The sequence below is a fragment of the Phodopus roborovskii genome, unplaced genomic scaffold (genome assembly GCF_943737965.1).
Source record: "Phodopus roborovskii unplaced genomic scaffold, PHOROB, whole genome shotgun sequence".
In the NCBI taxonomy this organism is placed as follows: Eukaryota; Metazoa; Chordata; class Mammalia; order Rodentia; family Cricetidae; genus Phodopus; species Phodopus roborovskii.
Genome location: NW_026125444.1, coordinates 15,888,782 through 15,908,004, shown reverse-complemented (window position 1 = coordinate 15,908,004; position 19,223 = coordinate 15,888,782). Strand labels below are relative to the sequence as shown.

The 19,223-nt window shown below is 43.4% G+C and overlaps 1 protein-coding gene across 6 annotated transcripts in view; it reads right to left on the bottom strand.

Moving 5' to 3' along the window:
* Positions 1-19,223, bottom strand: part of Nrf1 (nuclear respiratory factor 1) — a 102,515-nt gene that overhangs the window by 20,742 nt on the left and 62,550 nt on the right. For 5 of the 6 annotated variants that reach the window (XR_007833945.1, XM_051175836.1, XM_051175837.1 and 2 more), the window contains 5 exons: positions 15,255-15,413; positions 13,856-14,053; positions 12,999-13,100; positions 11,234-11,391; positions 3,653-3,777 (listed from right to left, as the gene is read on the bottom strand). Coding sequence is in view for 5 of the 6 variants with exons in the window: in XM_051175836.1 (XP_051031793.1) it covers positions 3,653-3,777; positions 11,234-11,391; positions 12,999-13,100; positions 13,856-14,053; positions 15,255-15,413 (742 nt within the window). In the remaining variant the exon portion in view is untranslated. Of the gene's footprint in view, positions 1-554; positions 800-3,652; positions 3,778-11,233; positions 11,392-12,998; positions 13,101-13,855; positions 14,054-15,254; positions 15,414-19,223 lie in introns of those variants that run through there. The other variant, XM_051175838.1, reaches the window with a different exon arrangement.

Genomic DNA, 19,223 nt, shown 5'->3' with positions numbered 1-19,223 from the left:
ACATCAATCAACCAACCAACCAACCAACCACTTTATTGTTAAAACTATTAATAAGCTAAATTATCAATAAATAGGAGGGCTCACTGATTATGGACCATATGGTGAAATATTACCAAGAATAAAATGACCTTTTGAAAAATGATTTAATGATATGAAAGTGGTTAAGACACTTTAAAATGAGTTACAGAATAATACTGACAATACAATCCTAATTAGCTTGAAAACAATGTTTTTTTTTTTTTTTTTTTTTTTTGTTTTTGGAAACAGAAATAAAAGGTCAGATTTAAAAAACAAATTTCAAACATCAACATTCTATTGGCTGGAATTATCAATTTTATAATCAAGGCAAAACCAAAAAGACCAAAGCACCCCCCAAAACAAACACAAACAACCAAAACCAAAACCAAAACCATACCAAAGGCCACAACCAATTAAACCTATCGTTGCCCTTTGTTTTTTCTTCTGGAACACTAGGAAGAGTGAGGTCAGCTAATTTAGAAAATGTTGAGATGCTCAACAACTCTAGGAAGAAGCACGGGCACCTAGCAACTCCAGTCGTCTGCTTTGCATGGCCTCGTCTTGTTATTAGGAAGGGAAGATACCCATATGAATCTGTGATAATATTTCTGATATAAAAGCAGGGGATGCTGAGGTGGCCAGGAGCCAATGGAATTCTTTCATTATTTTTGCTGTAAAACAGGAAGGAGAAGAAAAGGTCTATAAACACCTCCCCCCAAGGAGGGCCTGTATCCGCTGGTCCTGGAGGTCATGAGTCCTGGGAGCACAGGGGATCCGGGGCCTAGCAGAGAAGAGGATGGTAGGGTAAAGGGCAATGAACAGGCTAATAAGCATAGCCTCTTAGAACATAAATAGAATCAAGCAATGTTAGGACTCGAACTTCCTGTCATATTGGGATGCAGTTGGTGTCCAGAAAAAAAGGGTATGTCTTCAAGGCATATGAATAGAGAATATTTATCAGGGCTGCCTTGGTGAGCCAGAACTTTACCTCTACTATTGCATGGATCACGATCTTCAACACTGTCTTATGGACACCAATTTATATTCTCAGTACCTTAGGCTACCCCACAGTGCTTACTTAATTCCAAATTCTATGGCCAGTCATCTTCCATTCCTGCTAAGTCTAGCCCACAAGCTCCTCTTTGGGCCTGAAACCACATCTGAATGGCTCTAAGAAGAATCATCTTTTATTTGGACTGTTCTTTAGACTTTTAGAGTTTGTGATGCATTTCCCCCAAGAAGTGTCCATTTCCAAGTCAGCTCTATTCTGACAGGTAAGACTTTATTCTGCTATCATTAGTCTTCCTGGTAATAAACTTTTTGATTCAGAAACAAAAGGAATCTTGTTGGCTTACTGGCACATGCCTTGAGTTTATCAGTACACAAGTGAGAAGGGCTACAAGGGCGCACTCAGGAAGAATGAAGAGAGCCCTTGCTGGTCTGCCAGCTCCCATTAGCTGGATAAAGGGGAACACCCAAATCTAATCCCGAGTAAACGGCACAGCACTCCAGGTGAAAGAGTCAGCACACAAGAAAAGTCAGAACAATCTGGATCAGCTCCCACAGTATGCCCATTGTTTGGATTCCTAAGAGCAGATGAAAATGATTGGCTATTGTGTTAAATCACTGAGATGAGGTACAAGGCACTAGTTTGGTTTGACAAAGAGAACCTAGAGTGAGAAAGGGACAAGTACAAGTCAAAAGTAATGAGTTTGGCAAGCACCGGCTTGCTTGGGAGACTAATAGCTTTTCAGTTTAATTACTTCATCTTGGAGACAGAGTTTCTCTGTGTAGCCCTGACTGACCTGGTACTCAATCTGAGGACCATGCTGGCCCCAAGCTCATATGTGTGTGTGTGTGTGTATTTTATATATATTTAATGTTTTAGAACCTTGTTTTTGAGACTATCCTTACCATATTACCCAGGATGGTGTCTAACTATTTAGTGGGCATGAGTGACTCTTCATTCTCACCTTCTGAGAAGTAGGCCTGTAAGCATGGCTTGGCTGGAACTACGGGCTCTTAAGGTATAGATTAAATGCTCTCTTATTAAGAATACAGCCAACAACATGAAAACTACTAGAAAAGAAGCGACTTCCAGCACTGAATAGTAGGGAATTTGATTCAGCTTTATTATATGGCCCATCAAGCACCCAGTGCATACTTGGACTTCTCTCTAAGTTTGTCATCCTGAAAAGGTGAGGCTGGGGAGGGGCCAGGACCCAGACATCTTGAGTCTATTAGAACGGGTAACAAAAGCTCCCTTGAAACCCACAGCAGCTGCATATGAGTGATGACACTTGTACTTCAGGAGATGCCATGTGGCGAGACAGCTACCTTCCCCTCTGAGCAGATGGAGAGAAAGGGTGAAGAACCAGAGGGAGGGGCTTAGCCACACAGGGAGCTTTTCCTTAATCTCCTGCATGGCCCATGGCCCACTGTGTCCTGAACACACAGCTCTAAGATGTCCCTTATCCGGCAATATTCCGGCTATCTCCATTCAGGTTAGTGTAAGAAAGCCCCCCCCCCACCCCCCGCCCCCACGTCTGAGAGAAAACAGCCTGTGGTTGCATGTAATTTGGAAAATGGTTCTCAGAGGTGATAATAGCTCTACACTCCCTACATTCCTCTCTCCCAGGAGAACAGAATACTTCCTCCTGCTGCAAAGGAGGACAGACACAACACTGTGGCCCTGACCAGCCATGTATCTAGTGCCACTATACCCAGCTGAAACTTCTCTTTCAGGCATTTAATACCACTAAGGAGATTTTTGCCTGAATAAAAAGTTGTTATCTATTAAAAGTCCTTCTTAGGACTTGTAAATAACAACTTCTCCCATACCACAGACACTTGATTTGTTCTGCTTAATTAAGGAGATAATCACACACAGTCTCACAGATAAGGCCGGTCCTCCTCTTTGACCCAGACTTCTGAGGTGCTTCCCTGGGAAGCCCAGGTCTTGGCCACTGACTGCCAGAACCTGCAGAAGTGGGTCCAAAGAGCTGGACTGGAGCTTTAAGCTTTTGCCACCATATTTCTATTAACTTTATCCCTTCTGTTTATTCGGGATAGTCACCAATATCCAGGAGGTCAAAGAGCTGGGAAAGAAGGGCAGGGGGTGGCATGTTACGGGCTAAATCCAGATGTCCTTGGTAAGGCCACACACATAAAAAGCAGAAGCCACAGGACCAACCAGAGAAGTGCCTTCCTCACAGCCTGCTGTTACCCTGGGACATGTGACATGGTGGTACTTTTCTGGATGGAGTGAGGGCATTCCACCCACCCATGCGAATTTCTGCTGCAGTACAGAGCAACGGTCTACCCTACCCTGCAGACAGTAAAGAAAGAAAATGCCCCACAGCGAATTCTAAAGTATGTCTCAGCAAGTCTCACTTAGCAAAACAGCTAAGTTTTAAAAGGGAGTCCAATTAGGTAGCCATTACATACACATTTTCCTTCAGGGATCCTCAAGGATCCTATTAGAGAGAGGAGTCAGAGGCCCCTAGATTTTCCTAGGCATCAATTGCCAACCTATGAAAAACTCAAACCAAGCTCAACCTCTTCCTAAAGGGTATATCAGGAAGGTTTAAGTGGAAATGGGGATAAATTCAATAAAATATTCATGATCTCTTACCATTAGCATCTTGGACTCCAGTGAGTGCTCCGACGGCTGCTGCGGTTTCTCCAGACAAGACTATCTGTCCCCCGCCTTGTAAGGTGGCTTCAGCCAGGGTGGCGACAGCATGGGCGGCAGCTTCACTGTGGGGACAGGGACAGGACAGAGCGTGGGTAAGCAAGGTGAGTGAAGGTACAAGATTGTCCTTCCTAGGTTCTCTGAGCTCTCGGGTGTCAGACACCAGGGCTAAATGGTTAAGAGCCAAGAGTAATTTTCAATGACAATAGACAGCTAGAGAAATATATTTCTAAGGCTAATATGAAATTTTCTTTGAAACAAGGTCAAGAGTGTTTGAGGACAAAAGTGTCATTGTCAGTCTTTCCTTATCGACAGACCGAGAGCCTGCAAACCAAAGTGGAAACTCCCATGCACACTCACACAAAACCATTTTGGCTGTCGATTATATAAGGTTTTCTTTTTCACTGCATGGTAACATAAGACAGACCATCAGAAACTATCCTTTTAAGTCAATGATGGATGATAATCTGAGGAGTCAGCAACCTGGACTTCCTATGTGATCAATGTCAAATAGTCCATTTGAAGCATAGTTTACATATACACACACCCTGGGAATCTGAAGCCACAGCTGACTACGAACATGAAAAATCCACCTCTTATGTGCAGACAGCACTAAAAATGGAGACTTAGCATTTAAAATCATTACCATAAGGGCAAAGTTCTTGCCTTTAAAGTTAAGGAAACCAACAATTCCCTTTCCTACAGAGCCAACACTGCCCAGAGACATCTGCTTGAGGGGAGAACAGGGTCTAGTAGTTTGGGTCCCTTTTTCCCCCTCCTTTCCTTGCTATCTGCTTCTACTATATAAATAAGCATCCATTTTTCTTGACTCTGTAATGTCATACATTATAAGAGTTTTCAAAATGTGCCAGTAAGGAAGAAAATTTCTAAAGATGTTAAGACTAAAATTTATCATCTGAATTTCAGTGATTTTAAAAACAGGCTGGGTGGTGATGGCGTCTGCCTTTAATCCCAGCACTCGGAATGCAGAGGAAGGTGGATCTCTGAATTCAAGGCCAGCCTGGTCTAAAGAGCTTTAGGATAGGCTCAAAAGCTACACAGAAACCCTGTCTTGAAAAATCAAAACAAGCCCACAGAAATTTCTGAATCTCTTCTATGAAGATGGAGATTATTAGCTGATAATTTTCAGTCCCTGAGGGAGGAAAATTGAGCAAGCAGGATCTGAGTGGATGAGGAAGCTTGCTTTGCAAGCCCAAGGTCCTGCATTTAGACTCAGTACCCATATGGCTGTGTCCTCCAACCCAGTGCTATTGGGGTAGACAGTAGGATCAAATGGGACTTGCTGGCTGCCAGCTTAGCTCTAAATTCTGTGACAAACCCTGTCTCAGACAAAGTGATAGAGCAGGACATCCAACACTGTTCTCTAGCCTCTACGTACATACAGGTGCAAATAACCAAGCATCTGCGACACCAAAGAAATGTGTATTTACACCACACACATACTAAACATTTTTTTTTTTTTTAAATAAATGAACACTGGCCAGCAATATGGTCCAATAGGTAAAAGCATTTGTCACCCACATTTGATTCCCAGAACCCACATGGTGAAAGCTGAGAACCAGCTTCTACAAACTATCCTCTGATCTCCACATGTGTACTGTGGCAATTCATATATGCATATACATAAAAAATAGATAACATTTAAAAATGCCTGGGTAAGCATGCAGTAGAGAAGGTAGTGACATTTAGTTCAACAGAGATGGGCGAAGGCCTGGCTCCATCCTCAGATAAGCTAACGGATACAGCTGGGCTCTGAAGCTGCAGGCTTTGCACTAATAAAGCTGTTTTCTTGCAATCCCAGGCTCTAGTGGGAACTGGTGAGGGAGTAGGGACTGGCTGGTGTAGACAGGTCACTGACCAGGGCACAGCAGTGCAGAGCCTATTAAAAACAGTTCTTTCATAGAAGAAGCTCAACAGGTAAAGCACAGTAATTCCCCAGGGAAGAGAGATAGACAGAAGTCTTATTAAATGAAGAGTCTCCCCTTTGTACTAATCTGCCTTATTTTTAAGATTTTTTTTTTCTGATATAAAATACATATAGGAACCTTGCAAAATTTAAACCCTCAGAAATACCATCTAATACATATTAAACAAATAAGCAGAATCATACTGAAGTTTTATTATTTTTGCAGAGCTGGAGACCAAAGTCAAGGCACACTAGCCTACTCCTCCAAAGTGACAGCTGAGCAGGTGCCATTCAGAAGAGGAGAAACCAGAGGGTTATTCTTGAAAGATCCTTGGGTAAGGCCTGTGCTTCATATAGAAAAATTATGACTCCACAGAGAGAATAAATGGCTTGTACAACACAGACATTGGTGGAAACGTTACAGCCAGACAGCTGCAAGTGGACCCTGCCTTTAATTTCATCATTTGGAAGGCTGAGACGTGGAGAAAACAAGTTCAAAGGTAGCCAGGGTTAACTTGCAAGATCTTGTTCTGGGATGGATGGGAAGTTGTATCTGGGGCCTATAATCCCAGTTACTCAGCAGGCTGAGCAGAAGTATCCAAATTGTAGACTACAGAGTAAGTTCAAGGCCAGCCCTGGCACTTCTAGGACACCTCGTCACAAAACTAATGAGGAGCTGGGTGTTGGTGGCTCACGCCTTTAATCACTCAAGAGGCAGAGGCATGTGGATCTCCGTGAGTTGAGACCAGCCTGGTCTACAGAGTGAGTTCCAGGACAGATTCCCAAAGCTACACAGAGAAAATCTGTCTTGAAAAACTGAGAAAAACAAGAACAAAAAAACAAAACAAAACAATGTTGCTTTAATATATAGATTGACATTGGTCCAGTAAGATGGGATGGATAATGTAAATCAGATTGTCATTACCTATAGTAGATAAGGACTGTGCCCTTTCCTGTAGATTAAAATTGGGCATCTACAGATAAAAGACTGGGAGTCAGGCAGTGGTGGTTCCTGAAGCAGAGAGGGGAATCTCTGAGTTTGAGGGTCAGCCTGCCTGTTCAACAGAGCAAGTTCTAGAACAGCCAGGGCTATATAGAGAAATCCTGTATGTGTGTGAAGGGGGGGGGGGCATGGTGGGCCAATAGGGGGGTATTGGAGATAGCGTAATAAAGTGTATGTGGAGGGGTTCCCACAGACCTCAGTTTGATCCCCACCCCCTGGCCACAGAGTATGGTGGTTTGCTTTTGTAACTCAGCACTGAGGAACTAGAGACAGTGGATCCCTGGGGCCTGGTGGCCAGACAGCCTAGCCTCATGGGTGAACTCCAGGCCAATTAGAGACCCTGCCTCAGAAAACAAGGTGGACCTCTGACCAATACACCATTCTTTTGTAGTACTGGTTTGAAAATGGATTAATAAAATTTACAAGTGGTATCTCTGTAAATTTACATTTACATTCCTATTTACATTTTTAATTAAAATTTATTTTTAGATTTTGTATGTGTTAAATATTTTGCTTGCACGTATATATGTATTCCACATGCATGCTGGTTCCATTAGAAGTCAGAAGAGATCTTCTTCATATCCCCTGGCACTGGAATTACATATGGTTGTGAGCTGCCATGTGGGTGCTGGGAACAGAACCTGTGTCCTCTGCAAGAGAAACAAGTGCTCTTCACTGAGCCATCTCTCCAGCCCCTAAGTTAACGATTTCCCCTCAATATTGAGAATTGAACCTAGGCCCTCACACATACTGAGCATATATTATCACATTCATACATATCTCCTTGGAACTTTAAGTTTTTATTTATTTATTTATTTATTTATTATGTTTTTTTGAGGCAGGCTTTCTCTGCATAGATTTGGAGGCTGTCTGGAACTGTAGACCAGGCTGGCCTCGAACTCAGAGATCCACCTACCTCTATCTCCCAAGTGCTGGGATTAAAGGCGTGCGCCACCACTGCCTGTCTCAACATTGTATTTACTATTTTTCAGCTTGAAGAAAGAGTAAAAGAATGTACTGAAATGTGACAATATTCCCTAAAAATGTATATTTGTGTATTAGTTAAAAATAAAAAAGAATGAACTTTATTTCAAAATATGGTTTACTTTCTTTTCCTTCCTTCCTTCTTTGTCCCTCCCTCTCTCCCTTCCGTCCCTTGTTTTCTTTTTTGTTTGAGGCAGGGTTTTGCTAAGTAGCCCTGGCTGACCTGGAACTTCTAGCTAATCTCCTGCTTCTGTCTTTGAAGTGCTGGAATAAGGGCATGCACTTATTGATAAAATACCATTCTCTCTCTCTCCCTCATTCATGCTTGGTTTTTCAAGACAGGGTTTCTCTGTGTAGCTCTGGCTGTCCTGGAACTCACTCTGTAGACCAGGCTGGCATCAAACTCAAAGATCTGCCTGCCTCTGCCTCCTGAGTGCTGGGATTAAAGGCGTGAGCACCACCACCTGGCTGCTGTTTTGTTTCTTTTTAATGCAGTCTCCACAGTTAAAGAAGGGCACATTCTAAGTCCCCAGGAAAGAAATGACCAAGCACCGGCTTCCTCAGAATACTAAGTGGACACCGTGCTCAGCAGACACACAAATACCACACTGGGTAAATAGAAGCCTACAAATCCCTGCCATGGATCTCTATGCAGGGCTGCACTGGAACTTGAGGTTTCAGCTAAGAGGGACTATAAGTACAGAAGAGCCTAATCAATGAAGCTAAGGTCAAACTCATCGGGTATGATGGCATTATTCCCTTTCAATGCTGCTTGTATGAATTGAAAAGCTACTTTTTGTTTGGTGTGTGTGTGTGTGTGTGTGTGATGCTCAGTTCTTTATTTGTTCACCATGATTCCCTTCCCACCCCATTCCTTAAAGTACTGGTTTATCCTTTATTTGAAACACTAAAATAAACACTGCTTTCAGTATTTAATACTAGTAATTTTCCCACAGCCCTTTGGGTTGTTATGAAGCTAGGGTGGGCTAAGGCTGTGCAGCCCTGGGTCCTGTTCTGACTTGCTGTAAAAACTCTTTAAACAGCATGGTTGAAAAACAGGTCTGTCCTGCAGCTGTCCTGACCCTCCCCTCCCCTCTGGGGGACGGAGGAGGCTCTTCCTTCTCAGCCCCCACCTGCCTTTCCCCTCATCCTCACTCACATCTGCTGTTTACAGTGCGGCAGAGGGCAGAGGTGCAGGTGCTTATTAGAGAATCATGCTTGGTCCATCTGCACCTGAAACAGACACTGGCGGCAGATTATGAAATCACTTTGTTACCATAGGAACAAAGACCAGCATTCTCTGTAGATTTTTCATCAAGAGGACTTTCAAAAGTGATTTTGTAGGGATAAAGGATTCCTTTGCGCCTCATGCATAGAGACTCACTCAGTAAGGGGTTGTCTCAGACCCAGCCCTCCTGACAAAGCCATTCACCCATAGGGTATATAGCTTGCTTTGCTGCCAGGCTTGGCTTCTGCCAGAAGCTGCAACACATCACCCCTAGGACTCATTGAGCACTGGACTATCTGATTGCAAACAGATTTCAACATCTTCTTGCTCCTCCTTCAAGCCACAGAGAACCCCTCTCCTTTCTGGAGTAAACAGGGTAGCCACTGCAGCAGCACCTGAGTTTTGCTAACAAGCCCTCAGGGTACCATTATGCTCAGTGCCTTTAGAAATAAGCTGCTCCTCACAGCAAAGGGAGCTAGATTGTGCCTCAGACTTTCCACTATGTGCAGGGTTCCCAGGACATCACAGGTCACTGGAAGTCAAGGTGCTGACTGCAAGGCTCTGGTTTTGCTGGTCTTTAGTGATGGCTTGATAGACCCAAAGTAACAGTAAGGGGACACCAGACTGAAGGCAGGAGGCTCTCCCTCTGACAAAACCCTTCGGGAAATTTATCTGAGTACCTGAAACCAAGGAGTGGAGGGCCAGAGTGTAAAAAACAGTTACAACTTCCATGATTCTGAACAGTATGTGAATTACTGGCTGGGAAGTTTCAGCTCCAGGTCATGCAGAAATTCATTAGGTGAGTGTGAGTGGCCAAGGGTGAGTCCGTGCCTGTGCATCAGTCTTAGGAGTCTGAGCAACCACATCTCAGCTGTGGCTTCCTTCAGGTGACTGGTTTCCAAGTCTTTAACAAAGCACACCTGGATTCTGGGTTGCCTCATCCTGAGTGCTTTTATAATCATGCCTCACTATCACAGTTCTGACTAGACAAGTCTTAAAGTACAGCCTCACACATGCCACACTCTCCAATGACCCAAGCCCTTAGCTCCTTGAAGTGTCATTTAAATACGATGAGCATGGTGGCTCCCGTCTATAATCTCAGTACTCAGGAGGCTAAGACAGGAGAATCACTATGTGTTCAAGTCAGCCCGGACTACACAGTAAGACACCCCCCCCCCCCCCGAGAAAGAGAAGGGGCAGAGGGGGGCCAGAAGAGGGAGGGGGTAGATGGAGGGGAGGAAGAAGGAAAGAAGAAAGGAAGACAGATTTAATTCCTTAAGTGTTAACATGAACTCCATGCGTCTAAGAGCTTTATACACGTGGTCTCACTGGATCTTTGAGTCAGTTGGTGAATATTATTCTACAACAACAAAGAGGAAAATAAGATTGGGGCTAAGTTTCTCTGGGGCAAATGGCTGGGATTCAAACCTACGTGACCATAGAATCCTCTTCTGGACAACACATTGTACAGCCTCGTACTGCACACTGATGCATCAAAGCTCTCTCTACCCACCTAAACACACCCATCTTTCCATTTAACTAAAGCAGGCCCCTCCAATCCACTCATCAGCTGATTTTTGTATTCCAGGGAAGGCAATTCCTCTCTGGATTTCTACTATGTCCATAGTCAGAACTCCACAGCTTAACAGTGGCCTGCTGAAGTCAGTCTCCGGACTTCTTTGAGAGCTGAGACTGTGAGCTGCCACACTCTTCTCCACTCACAGCCTCGCCTGGTAAGGGTGCTGGCTTGTCATGGAGGCCAGGGACTCTCAGGGCCGCTCAGCTCAGGAAGATTAGCAGCACCCTTGCCACACGCCAAGGCACTGAGCCTAGGGTCTCACCCACAGTGACTTGAGTTGTCTTAACCCTTCCTCAAGGCAGGTGTACGCATCACTCTCAGTCCACAGAAAAATGAACCCTGGACACTGAGAGTTTAAATAAGCTGTTCAAGGTCAGCCAGCTATCAAGTAACAGGGCAGAGTGACTTTAAGGTCCCTGTTCTTAATGATTAATGAAAATGCCTGGGTCTGCTGAAAATAGTGTCAAGAATGAAGAATAATACAGGGGTGATATTTCCTGTCAATAATCGGTAGGAAACGGCCAGAAGGGAACATGCAATTCTGTTTTGGAAAAGGCCCCTGTTCTTGCAGCGCTCTTCCTAAATATCCCTAAAGAGCAAGGGTTCAATTTTCCTTGGTGAGGGCTGATTAGAAAGCAAAGTACAGTAACTCAGTATTAGAATGTTTGCTTAACATGCCCAAGGGCCTGGGAGCTCCACTCCCAGGACTGCAGGAAGCAAAAGCACTCAGCCTCCAGTGTCTTGTGAGCGCGAAGATAGCCCTAACTGTCAGCCCCACTTATCCCCACCCCTGCCGCCACCTGTTGAGGGCCATGGTGACAGTAGCTCCCTGTTGCATCTCCTGAGAAGCTGCCACCGCAGCTTCTGCCAGCGAGGCCACTGCCTGGGTGGCCTCTGACGCTTGCGTCGTCTGGATGGTCATTTCACCTCCCTGTAACGTGGCCCAATTTTGTTCCACCTAAGGCAGAAAGGACAAGGACTAGTCAAAAGTCAAAACATACCATCACCATGTTTTCAGCCAAATGAATGCACACAACAAGACTGATAACGTACGGGGAGAGTTTCATTATGCTAGTTTTTTGTGCAGAAAGGGGATTGTTAGAATTTACATTTGAATTTGATTGTGTCTGTATCAGGAAGTTCTGGAAGCACACAGAAAATCCTGAAAATACTTTGAGTCAAGTATGGCTACACTTGCCTAAATCCCAGCATTCAGGAGGCTCCCAAGTACCAGGTCACCTTGGGCTAAGTAGCAAGATCTTGTCAAGAAAGACAGAGAAGGAAGGTGGCCAGGGGAAAGAAGCAGAGAAAGCTGCTGGGTTTGGATGCGAGGCAGAAGGCAGACTTGGCACTATACTTTCCCTGGCCATGTTTGCCTGAGCACCTGTCACTCCTTCCTGTGTGTAACTGCATGTGCCTATGTGCTACCACGTTCCAAAGACAGAGCTCTAAGCCCAAGAGGCAGAGCTTTCAGAAGATGTCCTACTGCCTCATGGGAGAAACTCACTGTGCTGAGGCCCTTCAAATGGCGGCTCCTCTTAGGTCTAGCGAGAGCGAGCCACTGTAGCCATTTCACATTTCCAAAACTCAGGGCATGGAATGCTTGCTGCCTTGGCGAGGACATACTCCTATCCCTGCATCCTTAGCTTTGTTTGCTTCCCTCCAGGCTGAACTCAGGTGTATTATCCCCCTGGAGATCACTCAGAAACACGTCCATGGCACACCCCAGGGTCCCATCTCTCTCTTCCCTGCTGCTGCTCATGGAATGCTTTGCTGTAGCCTTTATTGTCCTGTAGCTACACCATAGAGCCTGGCACAGAGCTCCAAAAGCATTTACTGAATGTGTGGGTGGAGGGTATACGCCTTTATTTTCCTACTTGTTATTGAGCCTGCCCATATTTCATCTGAATTGATATTCCTACCGAAATGTCATACAATTTCAAATATCACATGTAATGGTGTCACATTTTGAATTCAAAGCTTTGTGTTTGGGTGGTTTTTTCTTTGTTCAGCAGAATTACTATTGTCATCGGATATCATTTTATTTTTCTGATGTTTAATGGAATCAACATGAGTGGTCTTGTTATACACCAAATCATTTTTTTAAGCCAATTGCATGTCTGAATAAATTACCTAGTTTTAAAATCTACATACATAGTACAATTAATGTGCAATTCTAAATGTTCATGAAATTTCTACAGTGTCCTTAAATAACTTTAAACTGCTTAAGGTTAGCTATTTTTTTCTTTGCAACTACTTACTTAGATGATTGCCTATGTGTAATCTGAAATGGCCTTTCTCATAAAAGTATTGAAAGGAAACCCCTTTTATTGTGTATACAAAACATAAAATACTATATTATAATTGTGAAATTCTAAGTTTCTAACAGGTTGGTTGCAAACTTTAATTATTACAATTAACATACACAGTATAAAATCTCAGAATTGTCACGGTCTGACAGATATCACAAGGGTTCAAATAACACAGGCTGCTCCTTCATCTTGTGGGCCCTTCTCCTTACTTATTCACACTGTTTCAATAGGGGCATACAGAAACCTTTCTTACCTCTCCGTCAGCCACCGCAGAATAATTCACTTGAGCAACAGTGACGGTGGTCGGCAGCTCTGAAGCATCAGCCAATGTAGCTACTGTTGCCCCTGTACCAACCTAAGAAGCACAGAAGTTAGTGGCGGTGGATGGGCCCCACCGCCTGGCCCTTACATGTAAGCTAAGACTCATTGAACCACAAATTCAGCATACCGTCTTGTGACATGAAGAGAATTACTAAAACCATCTCTCAGGGACCAGCATAAGTTTCACAATTTTATTTCAACCAAATCAATAGAAGAGGAGTGATTGCAATCTATTCTAGCTCTTGGTGACAGTCAACCAATTTTCTACTCTAACCCCAACATGAACTTTAGAGAGTCCTCATCTGTCAATAAATGGTGTTTCACCTCAGAAAAGGTTATTTCCCTGGTGTGTGTTCTCAAATACCCTTATTTCTCTTTCACCTTCCCTTTCTCCCTCCTCTCCCTCCTCTTCCCTTCCTCCCAAACCTCTCTAGTTCCACCCTAACCCAAGAAACCATTTTCAAATGCCCTGTTTGGAAATGTCCCAGAAGCTACTTATAGCTCGGAATTAAGCAAAGTGCAAACAATGTAAAATACTGTTCCAAGGCTGGAGATAAGATGTGGTCATGTGATAGAGTTCTTCCCTAGTGTGGGTGAGGCCCTTGGTTGCATTCCAAGCATCACAAGAAAATGAAATAAAAACATAAACAGAATCCTGTTTAGAAGTTAATTCTGGGTAGAAGAGCTAGCTCAACTGTACGATGACTAGAGACGAGTGTCTGCATAGAAAGCTTCTCCAGTTAGAGGTGAGACAGGGGCCACCGACCCACCTCCCGAGCCCAGGCTTACCTGGATGAGCGACACAGTGCCATCAGGGTTGCTGAAGGTCTGTACTACGGTCTGTGATGGTACAAGGTGGGCTATACTGTGTGTGGTGGTAGCCTGTGTTTGTGTTTGCTGATCTTCAAAAGCATATAAAAGATCTTCCCGCCCATGTTGCTTGTAACAATTTTTAACTATGGTCCGTAATGCCTGGGTCCATGAAACCTGTCACCAAAAGACCAGGAAAGCACATTAAGTCACAAAGAACTTTAGTATTTAGGCAACCATGGACTAATCAGCTGTGTATTCATTGAATCTTCATGGAGTTCATCTCAGGATTTCCCACAGAACTATTCTAGAACAAATAAACTGCTCTCCTATCTAACCAAGGTCTGACTTAGCTTTGGGGTTTTATGTCCTATTCCAAACTCAAATTCTCATAAGAGATTATCACTCTGATCAATAATTATTTATTGTTTCTTAATAAACTTCCAGACAAAATAAAAAACCAAATGTAGAGAAAAAGTAGGGAATGTTATCTAGTTCAGTCTTTCTTCAAGTGCTGTGTAACACACACACACACACACACACACACACACGGAAGACTTCCCCTCTAATTCTGTACTAATCTTAATGGTGATTCTTTCAAAAATTCTCTCTCTCTCTCTCTCTCTCTCTCTCTCTCTCTCTCTCTCTCTCTCTCTCTCTCTCTTAGTGTGTGTATGACTGTGTCCAATGTGTGAAGGTGCCCATGGAGGTCAGAAGTCAGAAGAGTGTTGAATCTATAAAGGGAAATGAGTCATCAGCTGTTTAGCATAAAAGTTAAATAATTCCTTTCCAAAATTTCACTGTCTTCATTACCAGCTGGATTAATCACTGCTCCTGAACTAGAGTTACATGTGGTTGTGAGCCACCTCACATGACTGCTAGGAAATGAATTCAGGTTTTGGCAAGATCAGCAAGCACTCTTAACCACGCAACTATCTCTCTAGCCCCTCAGCAATGATTATTCTTGTTTACTGTTTTCAGGTAGGCTTGGCCTATAACTCAAAATGTTGTCCAGGCTGGCCTCAAACTAGAGATTCTCATGCTCCAGCCTCCCCAGTGCTAGGGTTACAGACGTGTGTCATAATACCCAGCTCAACAGCAACTCTCCATAGATAATCAGAAATAAGGTCATTTCTAAACTTTCAAGTAACTAAATATTCTTGCTCTAAGTTTTTCTGGGTTCTTTCTCTAATACCTAAATACCATAAAGCTTTTGCGAAAGGCAGCTATGAGGGAACAAAATATAAATGGCTGTACAAGGAGAACATCCAACTTCTCTGGAGGGACAGGCTTGACTATTATAAAATATTCTGAGAGTTTGCAGCAAAAGAAGTGACAGGCGTTGAGGCAGGGCAAAGGGCGACTCGGAGGAGCTTACTCTCTGCTTCTGCTCTTCTGTGCGGACGTCACTGCGGACATTGGCCCAAGGGATGTCTTCTGGCCACCAGATAGGTTTACAGCTTTCTTTCCCCCAGCCTGGTTTTCCCCGACCCGTGGAATACTTGAGCATCTCTGGGATAAACGCCCGAAGCTGAGCCTGGAAGAGAAGGGCGAGTCATCATCACAAGGAACTCGGAACCAACACCTGGGGCAGGTATGCGAGCACACCCATCTGACCCTAATACCAGGAAACAGAGCCTTCCTGAGGTTGCCAGAAGATTCCAAATGTGACTGCTGACAGCCCATTGCTTCCTAAAGGTTACATCTGCCCCATAGATGACTGTGGAGGATCCATTTATTGGCTAAGGAGAACATAAAAGTTGCATTTGGTAGACTTTTTCTTAAAAGATCAACAATGTCTATCTGCAAACTTGATCTCTGCCTCCTGAGACACCATTGGCACTAGGGCTTGTTTCTTTTATATCTTCTATAACTTCTATGAGTTAACAGTCCACGTCAAAGTGCTATCAGCACTGTTCTGGAGGCGTTAGTCAAGTAGATAACAGAAGAATAAACAGTAAGCAGCAGGCCAGACCATCAGTATCTGCAGATGAGATGACTCTGGAACAGGAACTCCAGAGAGTCAAATGAAAAATACTACAAACACTGAAAGGTGGATTACATCCACAAAGAGGTGGATGCTTATAAAATGTATGAAAATAACTTGCTTTCCAGTTAGTAAGGTGAAAATAATCCAAGAATTCTTCTACCAAGTTCCTCGGAAGCTGGGCCAGTGCCCACAAGTCCCAGAGGCAGATGCATTGACAGCTGTATATACATTATGAACTTCACTCAGCCTGCTTTTTGCAAAGTTAACTGAGACCAAAGCAGATTGAAACTACAGTCAGTGGCATACTTATTTCCTGGCATAGTAACTAGTATGCATGCTTAGGGAGGTCTGTGCTCTGAGTATTCTTCAGCAAGGGTGAGGATTGGGGCAAGAGCTGTCCATCAAGTTAAAATCTTAGGTCCTGCACAGAGAGCGGCACCCACACTCACTCGCCAAGGACACATCTGTGCTGTCTTTGTACCATAACACCAGAAGGAGAGGAAGGAGAGGAGCAATGTGAGCCTGGGGTCAGACTCGGAGTGATGATGCCAATACTGTGATATGGATGGAAGAATGTATCTACTACTGTTCCCACACTTCTTATAATAAATATGGAATCCTGTTCTATAGTAGGGAACCTCAAACCCAAATCATCTATGCTTATGTAACAAGAGAGGCCTGGCTAATTCCTGTGCAGACAATGCCACTTCACCTCTCCTAAGTGCTCCCTACTCAGACAGTCTCCTGCTCCAGGCTCTGATATAATACACTTCAGGTATATTTGTCTCTGAGGCATCAAGCAGCAGGCTAATAGAAATGTATCCATTTGCAAACCCATGCCAGCAGCTGGCTCATGAGGTCATTTCATTCCTCCTGTTATTTTAAGAAAGTACATCTCAAAGTCATTTTTCCCATTATTCTGGTTTCTTTCTTGAGTATCTTTTTCTGGCTTCACATACATAGAGCAGAAAAGGGCTTATATACATTTTATATTTCTTCACATACAAAAGAACTATCTAAAAGGCATGAATGAAATAAACTGACACTATAAACTGGAAAGTTCCCCTTTTACTCCTATTACTAACCCCTTCCCCCACAAAATGGAGAGGATTGTGTGTGTGTGTGTTAAATTTTTGTTTGGTTTTTGGTTTAAGGCAGGGTTTCTGTGTAGCTCAGGCAGGCCTTGAACTCAGATATCGCCTACCTCTGGCCCCCAAATACTGGGATTAAAGTCATGCGTCACCATCACACAGCTAAAACTACTTTTAAACTGTCTTAAGTAAATGTTAAGTCTTTAAAAGACTTAGAGAAACTCTCCTCTCCCCCCCCAAAAAAAGCCCCAGTAACAGTAATAATAGTAATAACAATAATAGTGAAAAGATTCGTATAAATATATATATATATATCTTAGATTAGCTTTGAAGTCGAGATTCTCCTGCCTCAGCCTATACAGTGCTGCGACTACAGGTGTAGATCACCATGCCTGACCTGAAGGGACTATAAAGGGACATCAGTTATCAGCTGTCTAACATAGAAAGAGTTAAATAATTCCTTTCCAGAATTTAACTCTGTCTTCATTACCAGGTGGATTAATTACTGGTCCTGGAGAGTCTGGGAAAGCAAAGCTTCTCAATGTGCTTGTTAAGGAGGACCGTTTGTAATCTACTGGGAGACAATCAACACGATAGGCAGCAAAGGCAAGGCCTTACTTCTCAGGCTCTGCTTTAATGGACTAGAATACACTCCCTTGGTTGCTCTCATCTGACCCAGGTCTCCTTGTGAGCCTGTAGGGCCCTAGAATGGTCAGTAAGTAGAAAATACTACTCTTCCCAGGATGCAGCCAAAAAGAGAATGATATCAAATTCATGTCAGTAGCAATTAAAAGTAAAGATTAGCCAGGTGTTGGTGGCGCATGCCTTTAATCCTAGCACTCAGGAGGCAGAGGCAGGTGGATCTCTGTGAGTTTGTGGCCAGCCTGGTCTACAGAGCGAGTTCCAGGAGAGGCTCCAAAACAATACAGAGAAACCCTGTCCCAAAAAAAGGTAAAGATGGGGCTGGAGAGATGGCTCAGAGGTTAAGAGCACTAGCTGTTCTTCCAAGGGCCCTGAGATCAATTCCCAGCAACCACATGGTGGCTCACAACCATCTGTAATGAGAACAGGTGCCCTCTTCTGGTCTGCAGACAGAACACTGCTTGCATAACTAATAAATAAATCTTTAAAAAAATTCAAAGATTTTGAAAAGACATTTAAAAAAAAAAAAAAAAAGTAAAGATTAGAGGAGCTAGAGAAAGGGAACACTGACCACGCTTCCAGAGGACCCAAGTTTGATTCCTAGAACTCACACGGTAGCTCACACAGTCTGCTAAGTGTGGTTTCAGGGGATCCGGTGCCCTCTTCTGGTATCTGCAGGAACTGTATGCATGTGGTGCAGATACATGCATGAAGGCAAACACGCAAACACACACACACACAAAATAGATTATGTGGAAGCTAACCTGGACATGGAGAGAAACGTCTGTAATCTCTGGCCTTGGAAGGTGAATGATAGCCAGTCACAAAAAAGCCAAACACATGTATCATGCATAGTTTTAAAATAAGATTTTATGAAATGCTAAACAGCCTAACTGAAGGGCTGGAGACATGTCCCTAAATGGTGGAACACTTCACTAGTATATTCAAGGCATCTTGAATCTAAATATATAACAAAAGCCTAAACCAGCTAAAATGAAAGAATAGCTCTTACTATGCCAGAAATCTGCCATTTGTAAATTCAGTTACTTATCTGTTTGTTGTTCAGCAAGTGTGCCGTTCATCCCTCGTTCCCTGTATACTCTACTCCATGGATTTTTGAGGCTCCTCATTGGTATTTAGGCTCAATTGTAAGAAAGGAGCCGTCAAGTTAGTATGTTCCCCAACTCCATCTTTACTGAAGTGGTTAGAAAGTACAGTCAGTCTTCCATACCTGTGAGTAATGTATCTAAAGAGTCAATCAATTGTGAAGCAGGGTAGTTTAAAACAAACAAAAATCAGAAGTGGGGGGGGGGTGGCACACACTCTTTCCCAGTATTTGGGAGACAGGCAGGCAGATCTCTGTGAGTTCGAGGCCAGCCTAGCCTACAGAGCGAGTGCCAGGACAGGGTCCAAAGCTACACAGAGAAACCCTGGAAAAACAAAAACAAACAAACAAAAAAAACGAAACAAATCACCTGTACTGAATATGCACTAACTGACCTTTTCTGTCATTATTTCCTAGAAAATACAGTCTAACAATTACTTACATGGCATTTGCATTCTATTAGGTGGTGGTGTAGATAATGAAGAGATGATTTAAAATATATAGAAGGATTCAGATTGA